The 13152-nt window shown below is 42.2% G+C and overlaps 4 protein-coding genes across 7 annotated transcripts; 2 read left to right on the top strand and 2 right to left on the bottom strand.

Annotated features, from left to right (window-relative positions):
* Nucleotides 1-313: 313 nt before the first annotated feature.
* LOC4813721 (transmembrane protein 134) lies at nucleotides 314-2234 on the bottom strand. The gene is made up of 2 exons (XM_001353527.4): nucleotides 1790-2234; nucleotides 314-1008 (listed from the first exon to the last, which is right to left on the bottom strand). The coding sequence occupies exons 1-2, from the start codon at nucleotides 1951-1953 to the stop codon at nucleotides 657-659; spliced, it is 516 nt and encodes a 171-aa protein (XP_001353563.1). The 5' UTR covers nucleotides 1954-2234; the 3' UTR covers nucleotides 314-656.
* A 205-nt stretch (nucleotides 2235-2439) lies between these two features.
* HBS1 (translation elongation factor EF-1alpha (GTPase) HBS1) lies at nucleotides 2440-6345 on the top strand. Of its 2 annotated transcripts, none has more exons than XM_033384239.1 (2): nucleotides 2440-2464; nucleotides 4360-6345. In XM_033384239.1, the coding sequence occupies exons 1-2, from the start codon at nucleotides 2455-2457 to the stop codon at nucleotides 6255-6257; spliced, it is 1908 nt and encodes a 635-aa protein (XP_033240130.1). In that variant the 5' UTR covers nucleotides 2440-2454; the 3' UTR covers nucleotides 6258-6345. The 2 variants fall into 2 exon arrangements, with proteins under 2 accessions (XP_033240130.1, XP_015042916.2); XM_015187430.2 differs by lacking the exon at nucleotides 2440-2464 and adding an exon at nucleotides 4097-4302.
* Nucleotides 6346-6448: 103 nt separating this feature from the next.
* Nucleotides 6449-9365, top strand: Rap1 (RAS oncogene family member Rap1). Its single transcript, XM_001353526.4, has 2 exons — nucleotides 6449-6660; nucleotides 6904-9365. Exon 2 carries the CDS (start codon nucleotides 7517-7519, stop codon nucleotides 8069-8071), a length of 555 nt encoding a protein of 184 aa, XP_001353562.2. The 5' UTR covers nucleotides 6449-6660; nucleotides 6904-7516; the 3' UTR covers nucleotides 8072-9365.
* Nucleotides 9366-10227: 862 nt separating this feature from the next.
* On the bottom strand, nucleotides 10228-11817 carry LOC4813582 (CUE domain-containing protein 1). 3 transcript variants are annotated; one of them, XM_015187428.2, is made up of 2 exons: nucleotides 11548-11817; nucleotides 10228-11426 (listed from the first exon to the last, which is right to left on the bottom strand). In XM_015187428.2, the coding sequence occupies exons 1-2, from the start codon at nucleotides 11704-11706 to the stop codon at nucleotides 10707-10709; spliced, it is 879 nt and encodes a 292-aa protein (XP_015042914.2). In that variant the 5' UTR covers nucleotides 11707-11817; the 3' UTR covers nucleotides 10228-10706. The 3 variants fall into 3 exon arrangements, with proteins under 3 accessions (XP_015042914.2, XP_001353561.3, XP_015042915.2); XM_001353525.4 differs by having other exon boundaries at nucleotides 10228-11474; nucleotides 11548-11815; XM_015187429.2 differs by having other exon boundaries at nucleotides 10228-11429; nucleotides 11548-11815.
* Between the last annotated feature and the right edge of the window lie 1335 nt (nucleotides 11818-13152).

Here is a 13152-nt window from a genome sequence, read left to right as displayed (position 1 = left end):
TGGGTTTTTGGGGTTGAGTTTTATGTGAGTTTCTTTTTTGGAAAGTCGTAAAACATTTTTCGTTACGCTCGCGATCGTTTGCTTTTTTGGTGCAATTAAATTTCAATAAATTACATTACAATATATACGTATATATAGATATATATAATATGTTATAACTCTAGCGATTCCTCAACGTGTTAGCATCATATACAAAGTCTTTCTCTTGTGTGTTTACTACCTTTTATCTCTTTTGCTTAAATCAATTTCGAGGGTACGTATGGTATGAATTGTTTTGCACTTTCTTCTGGGATTCGAGGGGATACAAAAACAGTTTACTGAGTATAATTTCTTGTAAAGTATATATCATTTATATAAATATATTGCTAAATTTCGATTCGGGTTCTGAGGGGTTTTTCTCGGGAAGCTTGGTCTAAACAAAAAACGTACGTTACACAAAACGAGTTTGGAGTTATTTACGTTATAGAACAAAAGATTCGCTTACAGAAAATATAAACAAATGTTTAGATTTATATTTATAGACAGGGTTCTCCCATTCCCTCTCTCTCTCTCTCTCTCTCTTTCTCTCTCTCTCTCTCTCTCTCTTTCACTGCTTATCTCTCTTCTCTCTTCTGTTGGATCAACCAATTCACTCCAATGCAGCTGCTCTCCTTTGTTTATGTGAACAGGGGCAGGTGATAGAAATCGAACCCTCGATAGCCTTTGGCTGCCAGCCAAATGTAGACGACATGATAGGCTCCTGGTATAAAGCAAATAAGTCCAGCGACAAAGAACACAACACCCTGCGATGTGTTTTGCGGATCGGCAATGGCAAAGGTGCCCATCACAAAGAGGCCCGTGCCCACAATCAGCAACGTGAAGGCGGCCAGCACTGTGCGCCAGTTCTCGCGCACCTTCGGATGTCGCCAGCAGTATGTGTTGGTCTCCTCCGTGGGCAGATTACCATATTCCTGGATGAGTGAGTCGCTATCCCTGGAGGTTGTGTCTTCGGCGTATTTGTTATAGCCCCTGGGGAGGATAGAGAGGACAATTTCAATACAATACAAAAAAATCCATTTAAAGCGACTTAAAAAGCTCTTATCAATCAAATTGAGGGGTTATCGCGGGTTGGACTGCCGCCAAAAGCAAGACGCAATCAATTATTGCATATTATACTCGATTATATTGGCAACGAAACCCGACAAGTGCAGACGAGGCTGGTTGTTGAGCTGTTAACTGGTTCCAGCTGACCGCAGGCGAAGGCCATCCCCCCTTCGCGCAATAACGCTTCAATCTCTTCAAGAAATGAGAAACCTTTATGACGAAATTTATGCGCAATGTTTTTTTTACAATTGAAAGCCAAATTAGGCTGGACGTCTGCATTTATAATCTCAATAATTACATACATATGGTTGTTGGTGTTTCTGTTGCTGTTGCGACACGCCATGCATTGGTAATGGGAGAGCAAAAGAAATGAATGGAAGGAAGGCAAGAAGCACGCACGCGCCTGCGGCATCAAAGTTTAGGTAAATTATTCAAGTGTTTAGGTGCTTCCGGCGGGAATAAGGAAGTGCGACTTGAGCAGGGCAGAGACTACAATGTAGCCAGTGCATCTGGCAATGTCAACAGCTGAGCAGGCCTGAATTTCTTGTCTTTTGTGATTCACAAAGAGAACGAACTCCAAAATGGTGCCAATAACAGCCCACGCATGCAAACACAACCACAGATCAGATCACACATCAGAATGAGACCAGCGAACGAGACCCGTTTTTGGCATCACATCGCAAGGCATGACCACTGCCCCACTCACTTTGGATCCTGTATGCGTATGGATACATCTTCGGTGGAGCGACCTTGTTTTCCGCCCCGCATGGGTGTGGATATCACTGTGGAGCCATAGACGCGTATCGCCTCGTCTGTTTCCTCCTCGAATGCGTCGTGTATGGAGAAGCCCCTCGCCCCGTTATTGTACATATTTTTAGTGCTGCCTGCTCTGCTGCTATTGTTGTGTATTATTAACGATGTACGTTGTAGGTGCCAACGATGGCGCACTGTGTCGTTGGGGGAGAGAAAAGCGGCACTTGTAATGCTACTTTGAATTCATTTTTCCGCACACCGTATTCGGGCTCTGTTCGACGCTTTTTCTGTAGCCCGTAACCGCACCGAAAGTGATTTTTTCTTTATTTTTTTATTTTTAACAAAAGAAGACAGCACATCAGTGTGACCTTTATCGATAAACTATACCGTTTAATTTTCAGAATATACCGAAAAGAATATAATATACCGAAAACGGTCACCCTTCACGCATCATATGCGCCATCTTTTGATAGTTACATGAACTGATTTTCGAGATTTTCCAGTGAAGTTTAAAAAATTGTGTTCACCAGGGTGCCAGTAATTGCGGCATTTTTCTCTTTTTATCACTTAAATTCTGAACCTTCTATACGAGCGAAACTCATGGACTAGTGGATAGACATGCTCACAGGTGAATTTCACACCACATTGTTGATCGCAATGTCCAGCTCTGGATCGTCTACATCTGCATGGCTCATCTGTGACAGGAGCAGCTTCCTCTGGCTGAGTGTCTGGCTCTGCTATGTTACTGTCACTGTGGGATCTGTTTAGGTAATCATTTCCGATTTTATCACAGTAAAAGGATCCAGCATGCCATTGGGAACAACAGCATTTCTGCCGTTCGCATGGAAACCCTCATTGGCCTTTGTCGTCCGCTGATGCGGAGCTCTTAAGCTCCCGCTTCGACAAATGCTTTTAAACTCCTGCAAGAGCTCCTGCTACCGTCTTGCTCGCTCTGCGTTCCTCTGATCCGCCTCCTTCATGCGTAGTTTGAGCAGCCCCAATATCGCCCCCAGCCTCTGCTCTTTAGACGTCTTCTTCACCCAACGGTCTAGAAGCTCTGGTATCGTCTTCTAGCGATTCAACCAACTCGGCAAACTCCTCCTCGGCGGTGTCCCTCTTACTGTAATTTATTACACTGGTCTTTAAATTCGTATAGGGCCTACCCAATTACCAATTCTTCCTGAAGCATCGTTTCACTAATTAGTAGGGTGGCTCTACATGGAATTTTACAACGGCCGGCATTACTCTGGGCGTGTTAGTACAACAAGGTGACGCATGAACACTAGAAATACTGAACACACAGAATATACGAAGTACTTCATAGTTGTACTACTAGAAAAATACTTTAAAAAAAGAAATATGACAAGGTGTATAAAATAGATAGGGTGCATATTTTTTGTCCTGGCGAAAATATTTTTATGAAAGTGAGATATCATGGAACTGGTTTTTTTGAATTTAGGGCAAATCGAAACTATTTCTCTGTTTTTTCAGGTCTCTAAATCATGTATGGCCGAGACTTTTGATTATACTTATCGGTGCCAAAAATATTTATAATTTTGTTATGCTATGATATTAAAGTTTGCTATACTCTGCATGCCCTTGGGAAATGTTTTTCAATGACTGACTAGTGTCTTTGTTTCAAAGCTACGATCTTACAGATATTAGTATGTATCGGGATTGAGATGCATATACGTACATACATACATATAATTTTTAATATACACAAATGAAATGCATAAATATTTACATCAATTTGTATCTGTAAAAAAGACATTATTACTTGGGTTTAAAGCAGGTTGGACAGCAGAATTTTAGAAATTATTAAAGAAAATAGGGTATACAAATATCCATATCATAGCTGATGCCGGTTGACCAACAACAACGACGTATGTATGTATGTAGACACAGTCAAATAAAAGGAAGTACCTAAAATTAGCCAATATTGTGTGAAATTGATTCATTAATCGTATACAGCTATTCGTTTGGGTCTGAGGAAGCCAGCTAGCTAGTAATATTAAGCCGAATATCAAAATATCATGGACAGAGATCGATTAGCCCATTGTCGACCAATGGTATTTAAATACATATACTCTACGACAGTGTTAAAACTTAAAGACTTTTAGCGCAGTTCAGGTGAGAGATATCGTTGTTTTTTTTAGTAAGTAAAGGGGCAGGATCAGATGGGTCTACAAGAAGAATTTACAAACAGTATTATTTTCCGCGGCTTAAGTCAAGTTGTTCTCATGTTTAAATACACAGATGTTTTTTAAAGGTGACTTAAGTGGGTTAAGACATGAAACAAGGGGAACCCTGATCACCACTTCTACTTTATTTTCATTCTCTCGATGAAATTAATTTTAATTAAAAAAAAATTGTGAAATAGTGATCGACTGTTAAATAGAAGGCCCGCCAAGATGTCGCGCCACAGGATTGTTCGGACGATGGATTACAAAGACGAATACGATGGTTACGATGACGTCTACGGACACTCCGTTGATGATGACCACTGCATTTCACCCACAGATGCCCAACAATGGCTGTACGACCGGGAGCGCGGCAGGCAGAGCATCTCCACCTTCATTAGCAAGAACAAAGACATCAAGGAGGAAGGAGAGCACGACGAGGACGCCGAGGACGAGGCCTACGAGAAGGCCAGACGCGACTCGGAGAGCTTCCAGATGCCCGAACTGAACGAAATGGACCAGGCCAAGCTGAGTTCCTGCGTGGACGAGGTGCGGAGTGTGGTGGGCGACACCGTGTCCGAGCGCCGCATTGTGGAGACCTCCATGAAATTTGACTACGACATACAGAAGATTTTGGACGAGATCCTAAACGGAGAGATAAAGAAGTCGGCCAAACCTACGCTCCGACCGAAGGTGCCTGTCCCCATTGCAGCCACTACAGTGAAGTCTGCCAGCAAGCCCCCGCCCCCGGCAAAAATCAGCCTAAAGGAGCCGCGGCGTGGCTTTGAAATAGCTTCTCCCAAGTTACCGTCCTCCCCTGTAGTCTCTGGCAGGAATTCCCCCGTCGAGGTGGGAGAGGGCGATTTGTCCCGCACTTCCGCCAGCCTCTTTAAGGTCTCTAAGGACCAGTCCCAACGCAATGCCCAGCAACTGTACGAGAAGGAGCGATCCGACCAAAAGAGCCACATCCACATGATCGTCATCGGCCATGTAGATGCGGGAAAGAGCACCCTGATGGGCCACTTACTCTACGACACAGGAAACGTCTCGCAGCGCGTGATGCACAAGCACGAGCAAGAGTCCAAGAAGCTTGGGAAGCAGAGCTTCATGTACGCTTGGGTTCTGGACGAGACCGGCGAGGAGCGTGCCCGAGGTATCACCATGGACGTGGGGCAGTCTCGCATCGAGACAAAGACAAAGATTGTGACTCTGCTAGATGCGCCTGGCCACAAGGATTTCATACCCAACATGATCTCCGGTGCCACACAGGCGGATGTGGCCCTCCTAGTGGTGGATGCCACGCGGGGCGAATTCGAATCCGGCTTTGAGCTGGGTGGACAGACGCGCGAGCATGCCATCCTGGTACGATCCCTGGGTGTAAACCAGCTGGGCGTGGTTATCAACAAGCTGGACACTGTTGGCTGGTCCCAGCAGCGATTCACGGAGATTGTCACCAAACTAAAGTCCTTCCTTAAACAGGCGGGCTTCAAGGAGTCGGACGTAAGCTTCACGCCCTGCTCTGGCCTGACCGGCGAGAATCTCACCAAGACAGCCCAGGAGACCGCACTCACCAGCTGGTACAGTGGTCGCCACCTGCTGGACGTGATTGAGAATTTCAAGATACCGGAGCGGGCCATCGACAGACCGCTGCGGATGTCAGTCTCGGATATCTACAAGGGCACTGGTTCTGGATTCTGCATTTCTGGACGAGTTGAGACTGGTATGATCTGCGTGAATGATAAGGTGCTGGTCGGCGCAAGCAGGGAGCAGGCGCAGGTCAAGTCCCTGACCATGGATGAGTTCACCCAGACGAGCGTCTTTGCTGGCGATCAGATTTCGGTGACGCTGGCCGGCGTGGATATCAACAACATAACCGTCGGCTGCATCATCAGTGACCCACAGACACCTATTCCCGTGACCACACGCTTCCAGGCCCGCATCATCGTCTTCAGTGTCAAGGTGCCCATCACCATGGGGTTTCCGGTTCTGCTCCACCACCAGTCGCTCATCGAGCCGGCTGTTGTTTGCAAACTGACGGCATCCATACACAAGAGCACCGGCGAGGTGGTAAAGAAGAAGCCGCGTTGCCTAGGCAGCAACTCGTGTGCCCTGGTCGAATTGGAGACGAGTCGCCCCATCTGCATAGAGCGGTACGCCGACTTCAAGGAACTGGGCCGCATCATGTTGAGGGTGGCTGGTGTCACGATTGCTGCTGGAATGGTCACAAAGATACGCTGAGCTGAGGGGGCTGCTGAAATTTCTAAATTTTAGTTACAAATTTTTTGTTTTGCTAAATATAAAACAAACAGTTGAACCAGTTCTAAAAGACGTTGGAGCAGTGGAATTGTTAGTAATATTAATATTAAACCGAATAACACAATTGACGAATCTGACTTTCATCGGTATATTGACGGTATATTTCTGAGTGTCAGACGGTATATTTTTTCGATAAGTCCACTGGTCACACTGCACCAAACATTTTCGGTGCGGGTTACGGGCGAGAAAAATTGTCTTTGCCTAGAATTAAAACGTTATCAATACAACAAAGTACAGGAATTCGTGGCCATTACCGTTTTCTTGGCTTTATCGAGAATCCAGCAACCATATCTGCCCTCGAGTCGCAGCTAACACACAAGAAAAGGTAAAACTCCGAATAGAGTTGCCTGCTAGCAACTCTAAAAATGAATCATAAAAGACCAAGATAGAGCGACGAGAACGAGCAACAAAAAAGAAGAGTGCAGTCAGTTCTTGAAGCCAGCACAGCATACAAACCAAAAACCAACCCAAAACCAAACCAAAAAACGAAACGAAACGCAACAAACGAATTTACAGTGCAATCGAGCTTTATTCAACATACAACAAATTGCTTTCTTTATTCCCACAGTGCGCTCTCGGTAACAGCAACAGTGACAACGGCAGTGGCAAAGCGGTGGCAGCGGAAAAGCAGAAGCGCCAGCGGAAATTTCTTTTATCGCTGAAAGCAACAATTGACGGAACGCACGCACCTCCACGAGAACCTGAGCGGAAAGAGCGAGGGAGAGGCACAAACACTCACACACACACAGACACAAACACAAGTACTCTCTCCACACTACACACAGACACACACTCGTACACGGCACAAAGGTTATCATCAATAACAGAACCAACAACAAAATTACTTTAAATATAAATATATATATATAACGTTCAAAAAAACAAACAAAAAAAAAAACGTTCTAAAAGAACAACCACAAAACTGCAACCGAAAAGCAATCGCCGAACAACGCCTAAACTAGTGATTTTTGTGAGAGAGACCAAGACCGAGAACGAGAGAGTGAGAAGTGAGTAAGAGAGTAAGAGAGGAGAGAGAGCCGCCCCGCGTTTTAAAATTAAACATTTGCAACTTCAATAACTCCAAGAGGAATTTGTAACTGGAAACCCACCTGAACCCGAGTATTACCTACCGCCTACCTGCTTTTTGGTCTTACACAAACTACAGACAGCTACAGTGAAAAATGCGTGAATACAAAATTGTGGTTCTGGGCAGCGGCGGCGTGGGCAAGTCCGCCCTCACAGTGCAGTTTGTGCAGTGCATTTTCGTGGAGAAGTACGACCCCACCATCGAGGACAGCTACCGCAAGCAGGTGGAGGTGGACGGGCAGCAGTGCATGCTGGAGATCCTCGACACGGCTGGCACGGAGCAGTTCACGGCCATGCGGGATCTGTATATGAAGAACGGCCAGGGATTCGTGCTGGTGTACTCGATAACAGCGCAGTCGACGTTCAATGATCTACAGGACCTGCGCGAGCAGATACTGAGGGTAAAGGATACGGACGATGTGCCCATGGTGCTGGTGGGCAACAAGTGCGATCTCGAGGAGGAGCGGGTCGTCGGCAAGGAGCTGGGCAAGAGCCTGGCCAATCAGTTCAATTGCGCCTTCATGGAGACCTCAGCCAAAGCCAAAGTGAATGTGAACGATATTTTCTACGATTTGGTTAGGCAGATCAATAAGAAGTCACCCGAAAAGAAACAAAAGAAACCGAAAAAGTCCCTATGTGTTCTGCTATAAGACTTCCAACAAACAAAAAAAAAAGGAAAAACAAAATAAAAAAGGGTATAGGAGAAGAGCGGTTAAGAGAGGAGGGAAGGAGAGGAGAACAAGTATAAGAGTAAAGTTAAAAACATTTTCAATTTTTTTTTTTTCGTTCTTGTTTCGTTTTCGATCCGAATGCAATATGCAGTTATACAATACAACACAATATAAAGATTGTCAAACAAACAAACAAAAAATTGAAATAACCAATCTACTATATATACAATACAAGAGAATGAGCAAAAAACGTACATATGCTGACAATGTTTTATAACTGTTTAAAGTTTTTGTAATTATTACTATTTACTACTATTATGATTGTACTATTTTTCGCTGATTAACCATTAATCAATATGGGGAATTATTTAATATACTTATACACACACATATATATATATATACATATTTGTCGTTCGTTTTTTGAGCCGTTTTTTAAATTATGCAACAAATGAAACATTCGTAAACTAAAACATTCGTATTTATTGATTCTTTTCGATTATACTCTATACACAATACGTCTTATATACAACAAAGCAAAAACAAAAGCAAAAACCAACAAAGAAACAACAAGTAATATCTATAAATAGAGCCGTATACCTAATGTCATGTCGTTGCTCTTCTACCAATTGCAAAAACAAAGAAGTAAGAAAAGAAAACCAATTCAACTCAAAATCAAATTAAGCTAAATATTAACTTGTACTAGCCTGATAGATGATGATGATGATCATAATGATGAATCCAGATAAAAGCAAATAAAATTGAGAAACAACAAGTAAACATGTATAAGAACATATTTTATAAAAATATTGTCTGCAAATGATGTCAAAATGTTGCAAACAACCAGAAGAGTAATGAGATCCATTTAGTAACTAGTTTAAAACAAATTTACAACTAATTGTTTAATACGATCAATCAATCCAAAATTGTAAACACCTCCATACACACACAAACACACCTGCACACACACATGCATGCTACATCCCAACATATATACAAAACACACAAATACACTCCGGCACGCTCTCAGAGAGCCAATACCAAGGCGGAAGTGGGACGGAACATACATTGACCTACGATAGCTACTTCCGCACCCTTTTTGCGGATCAGAAGAAATATCATCCGGCAGAAACATAGAAAAAGAAAGGAAGCCACAAATTCTAGTATATTTATGCATTCGAAATGGTCGTGTCAATCCCAAAATGAAAAGAAATATTAAAACGAAGTAAATTTATAAATATTTCATAATAAACATTGCATAAACATAAACATAAACATAAACTTCGCGTAGTAACCAATATGCCCTTAAATCAAAGTCTAAACACAGCCAACAACCAACATTGAAACTAATTAAAAACCTAAGCCCAAACGTATATATTATATACATATATGATAAAAGATACAAATCATTTTTGAATATAATAAAAAAAACCAACCGTTACAATAACATAATGTAATAATGAGCGTGTGAAATGAATGTAATTGAAAAACCATTTTTTTTCGAACTTGTTCCCTTACTTGCCGTCCGCTCAGGATCTGCGATACTTCAGAACAGAAGTTTTGTCAGTCCTGAAGTCGAGGGTGAAGTAACTCAACAGGTTCGAGCATCTTTTAATTATTAATAAATGTATTATGTTTATAAAAAATTAAAAATGAAATGCAAAAACAAAATAAAAATTAAATAAATTCAAATATGAATGGGTACAGTCATTTGGGAGGAAAAACACTTTAAATTGAAATTTTGAAATATCTGTATTTGATACTTGGAATAGTAATACAAGGTAGTTATTCAAATATTTATACATACAATTACAATCAAATAGCCGCCTTTTATAATTATAATAATGTTTTGCTACTTTATAGCACGCATATTCACTGAAAGATTTTCCATAGGTCCGCTTTGGAGCTACTTGAAGTTTTGTCATCCATGTGGGGTAGGCTGGTAAAACTGCATTTGATATGGTGTCTGGACACGAATGCATAGTTTTGAGAGACTCGACTTGTCGGGATACATATTTATATAATATAGCCATGCATAGGGTGGAAGCCAGTTAAGCGCAGGACCACATTGATTTAAAAGGGGAGAAAGAGTTTTCGTTTACATGAATATTTAGCTTCGATTACTGTACAATAAATTTGTTTTGGGTTTCTTTATAATGACTAGGTTTTTGGGCTAAGCAAGGTGCTCTACAGAGATTTCTATTCTTGGTGTGATGCTCAATTAATTAACGCATTCAATAATCAGTCCAACTGTGTGCTGCAAACTAGGGCTCTAAAGAAACGCCCGGTTCTTGTCTTCTTTACAAATTATCAATAAAACTTAATTTTGCTAATTTGGCAACAACGAAAGTTGAAAAAAAATTTTATACAAATTATATTGTAATACGAGATATTGCACTGGGATGTTTACGAGGGGTAAAAATTGCACTTTTGGTTATGATGTGTGGGGGTGTTTAAAAACTAGAAATATAAAATTATTTCGCATCTTGTTTTTGAGATTGGGAGGAGATTTCGTTCTTGCTTAGAGATTACTTTAAAGGAGATTACAAGCGCACGTGATCGTCACGGTATGGCCATTGAGATAAGATAACAAAATGCTGGACCCGTACGCGCTTCACTTGCGTAGTTGCAACTGGCCCTGCTGCTGCTGCTGTTGCTGGGATTGCGGTTGGCTCGACTGCTGTTGTTGCTGCTGCTGATGATGGTGGTGGTCCTCATCGTCGCTGGGCTCCTCGCGCAACGGTAAGGAGTCGATTTGCTTGGCGGTGGTTACCTTTTTATTGCGCTGCCAGGTGAAGACGCGTGCCATTTGTAGGAATTTCTTGCGCGACATCTTCCCCATGTTCTTGAGACGCTCCTGAAACGGGGCATCATCCTCGCCCTTAGTCTTTCCCGTCTGCTCCTTCTCGAGGGCGTTCATGAAGTCTTGATTCCAGCGCAATTGATTCATAAACTCTTCGTTCTGCAGCATCAGGGCAAACTGCTCGTCGGGTAGCTCAAAGTCCTGCTGGCCAGCAGCAGGTGCAATGCGTAGAAAGCCTGGCGGAAGCACACCCAAAATGGGTGGGTTCCAGCGACGGGCTGTGCTGCTACTCTGACTCCTCTTTGTGGGCGTGCTGCTCTGGCTATTGATCCGATTCGAGGTGCCCAGTGGCCGCATCTTGGGCGAGGCACCCGTGTTGGGATGATTCGGCGAAGCGCTGGCGGTTGTTAGTAAAGCACCAGCGCTGGCTGCTGCTGCGGCTGCACCGCTGTCCCCAATGCCATCCGTGGTGTCAACGAGCTGGACATTGCGCCGTAGGTCTTTGTCCGAATCGTTGAGATTGATGAGACTCTGCTGTGGGGAGACATTAGCATCCAGTTCATTGCGCAGTTTTTCGTTCTGTCACATGCGGTTAGGTTAGTATAGTAGCTGCTGTTAGTATACACAAACAAACGCACACACGGACCCCTACCTGATTATCTATGGACATGGCCAATAGGGCATCTATTGTCTGATCCACGGCGCCCAGATTTGCCCGCAGTATGGCCTCAATTACCTCGCGATCGATGTCGGGAAACATCTTCTTGAAATCGGCCATGGCCTGCGAAAATTCCAGTTGCAGCGTCGACATTTCGAAAAATAAAAATATTTTTCGTCTCCTCCAGTGTGACCCCGCGAACTTATCGTTAAAATATTCCCGCTGACCCTCAGAAAATACCGTATAATTTTTAAAATATATCGATGACAAAACGAACTTAGCCCACTTAACCCCCCTTCTCTTTAAATAGGTGAACAGCTTGAGTTAAATCGGGAAAATAATACCGTTTGTAAATTTTTCTTGTAAACCCATCCTTTCTGTTTCCCTACGATAAAAGCTATCACGATATCTTTCAACTGAACTGCGCTTAAATTCTTCAAGTTTAAAAATGTTTAATAACCACTGTATTTGAATGCCCATTGGTCTACAATGGGTTAATCGCTCTCTGTCCCATGATCGAAAATTATATTCCACGATTTTGATATTCGGCTTAATATTACTAGCTATCTAGGACCCTCAGCCCTAAACACATAACTGTATACGATTGATGAATAAAGTTCCTACAAGATTGGTTAATTTTAAGTACTTATTTTTATTTGATTGTGTCTAAAATAAGCTTTAAACCAAAAAGGTCACAGCATAAAACGTTCACATGTACGGAATGATACATCATTCTTGCTCGTCAACCGGTATCAGTTATGATATGGACATTTGTACTTCCTGTTTCCTTTAGGTAATGCAAAATTGTTGTTTTCCAACCTGCTTTGAAATGTAATAAATAATGCCTTCCTACAGATTTAAATTTATGGACCTATTTATGCATCTGATTTGTGCACATTATATATTACATATGTACATACATATGTATATGCATATGTGTCTTGATTCCGTCCCTGTAAGAGGACCATTAACTGTAAAATTTCGTAGGTAGTTTCATTCATAGGAGACTAGATAACAAAAATTTTCTCAATTCAATAATATCCTTTTCTCAAGGGTATGCACTGTGCACGACAGGATACTAGAGCTGCGCGCCACTGTGGCATTGTTTGAGAGTGAATGAGTGACAAGGATATGAATGCAAACCAGTGGAATAAATGATGAAGGGAAGCACGAGTTGACATAGCGAAAATTAAAAACAACGTGCATATGTACGTTTCAATACCCTCCGTTCTTTGGTAAAACTGTAAAAATGAAATTTTAAATATTGACGGAATCGATGAAATATACCTCGAGTCGAGTTGTTACTCAAATTAAATCACATCTATGATTCAAAATACTATTTTCTGGTATAGATTGGGAAAGGTCTCTAAATGTATACATTAGATAGGCCAGTTTCGCCCTCCGGCAATAGAGTCTCCACCGGACCATGTTCTTATCTTGTCTCGTTCAGCATGATTCATTCCTTCTAAGTATTGCTGGTATGTTTTATATGTATATATATCCAATCTGCCCTAAAGAAATTTGGGGATATTAAAAAAATATATTTGAAACCCATATTGCGTGGTAGTAAGTCATTGGGCAGGAAAGGCGGGAAATCAA

The sequence above is a fragment of the Drosophila pseudoobscura genome, chromosome X, assembly GCF_009870125.1.
Source record: "Drosophila pseudoobscura strain MV-25-SWS-2005 chromosome X, UCI_Dpse_MV25, whole genome shotgun sequence".
In the NCBI taxonomy this organism is placed as follows: Eukaryota; Metazoa; Arthropoda; class Insecta; order Diptera; family Drosophilidae; genus Drosophila; species Drosophila pseudoobscura.
The sequence above is the reverse complement of the archived record's forward strand: the minus strand, read 5'-3'. Positions and strand labels throughout refer to the sequence as shown.

Bases quoted from the DNA above. Each gene is read 5' to 3' on its own strand.
- LOC4813721 (XM_001353527.4), bottom strand. From the start codon at position 1,953: ATGTACAATAACGGGGCGAGGGGCTTCTCCATACACGACGCATTCGAG. The intron at 1,009-1,789 runs GTGAGTGGGGCA...TATCCTCCCCAG, and splicing joins ATACGCATACAGGATCCAAA to GGGCTATAACAAATACGCCG.
- HBS1 (XM_015187430.2), top strand. From the start codon at position 4,251: ATGTCGCGCCACAGGATTGTTCGGACGATGGATTACAAAGACGAATAC. The intron at 4,303-4,359 runs GTTACGATGACG...TTTCACCCACAG, and splicing joins TTACAAAGACGAATACGATG to ATGCCCAACAATGGCTGTAC.
- Rap1 (XM_001353526.4), top strand. From the start codon at position 7,517: ATGCGTGAATACAAAATTGTGGTTCTGGGCAGCGGCGGCGTGGGCAAG.
- LOC4813582 (XM_001353525.4), bottom strand. From the start codon at position 11,706: ATGTCGACGCTGCAACTGGAATTTTCGCAGGCCATGGCCGATTTCAAG. The intron at 11,475-11,547 runs GTAGGGGTCCGT...CGCATGTGACAG, and splicing joins CCATGTCCATAGATAATCAG to AACGAAAAACTGCGCAATGA.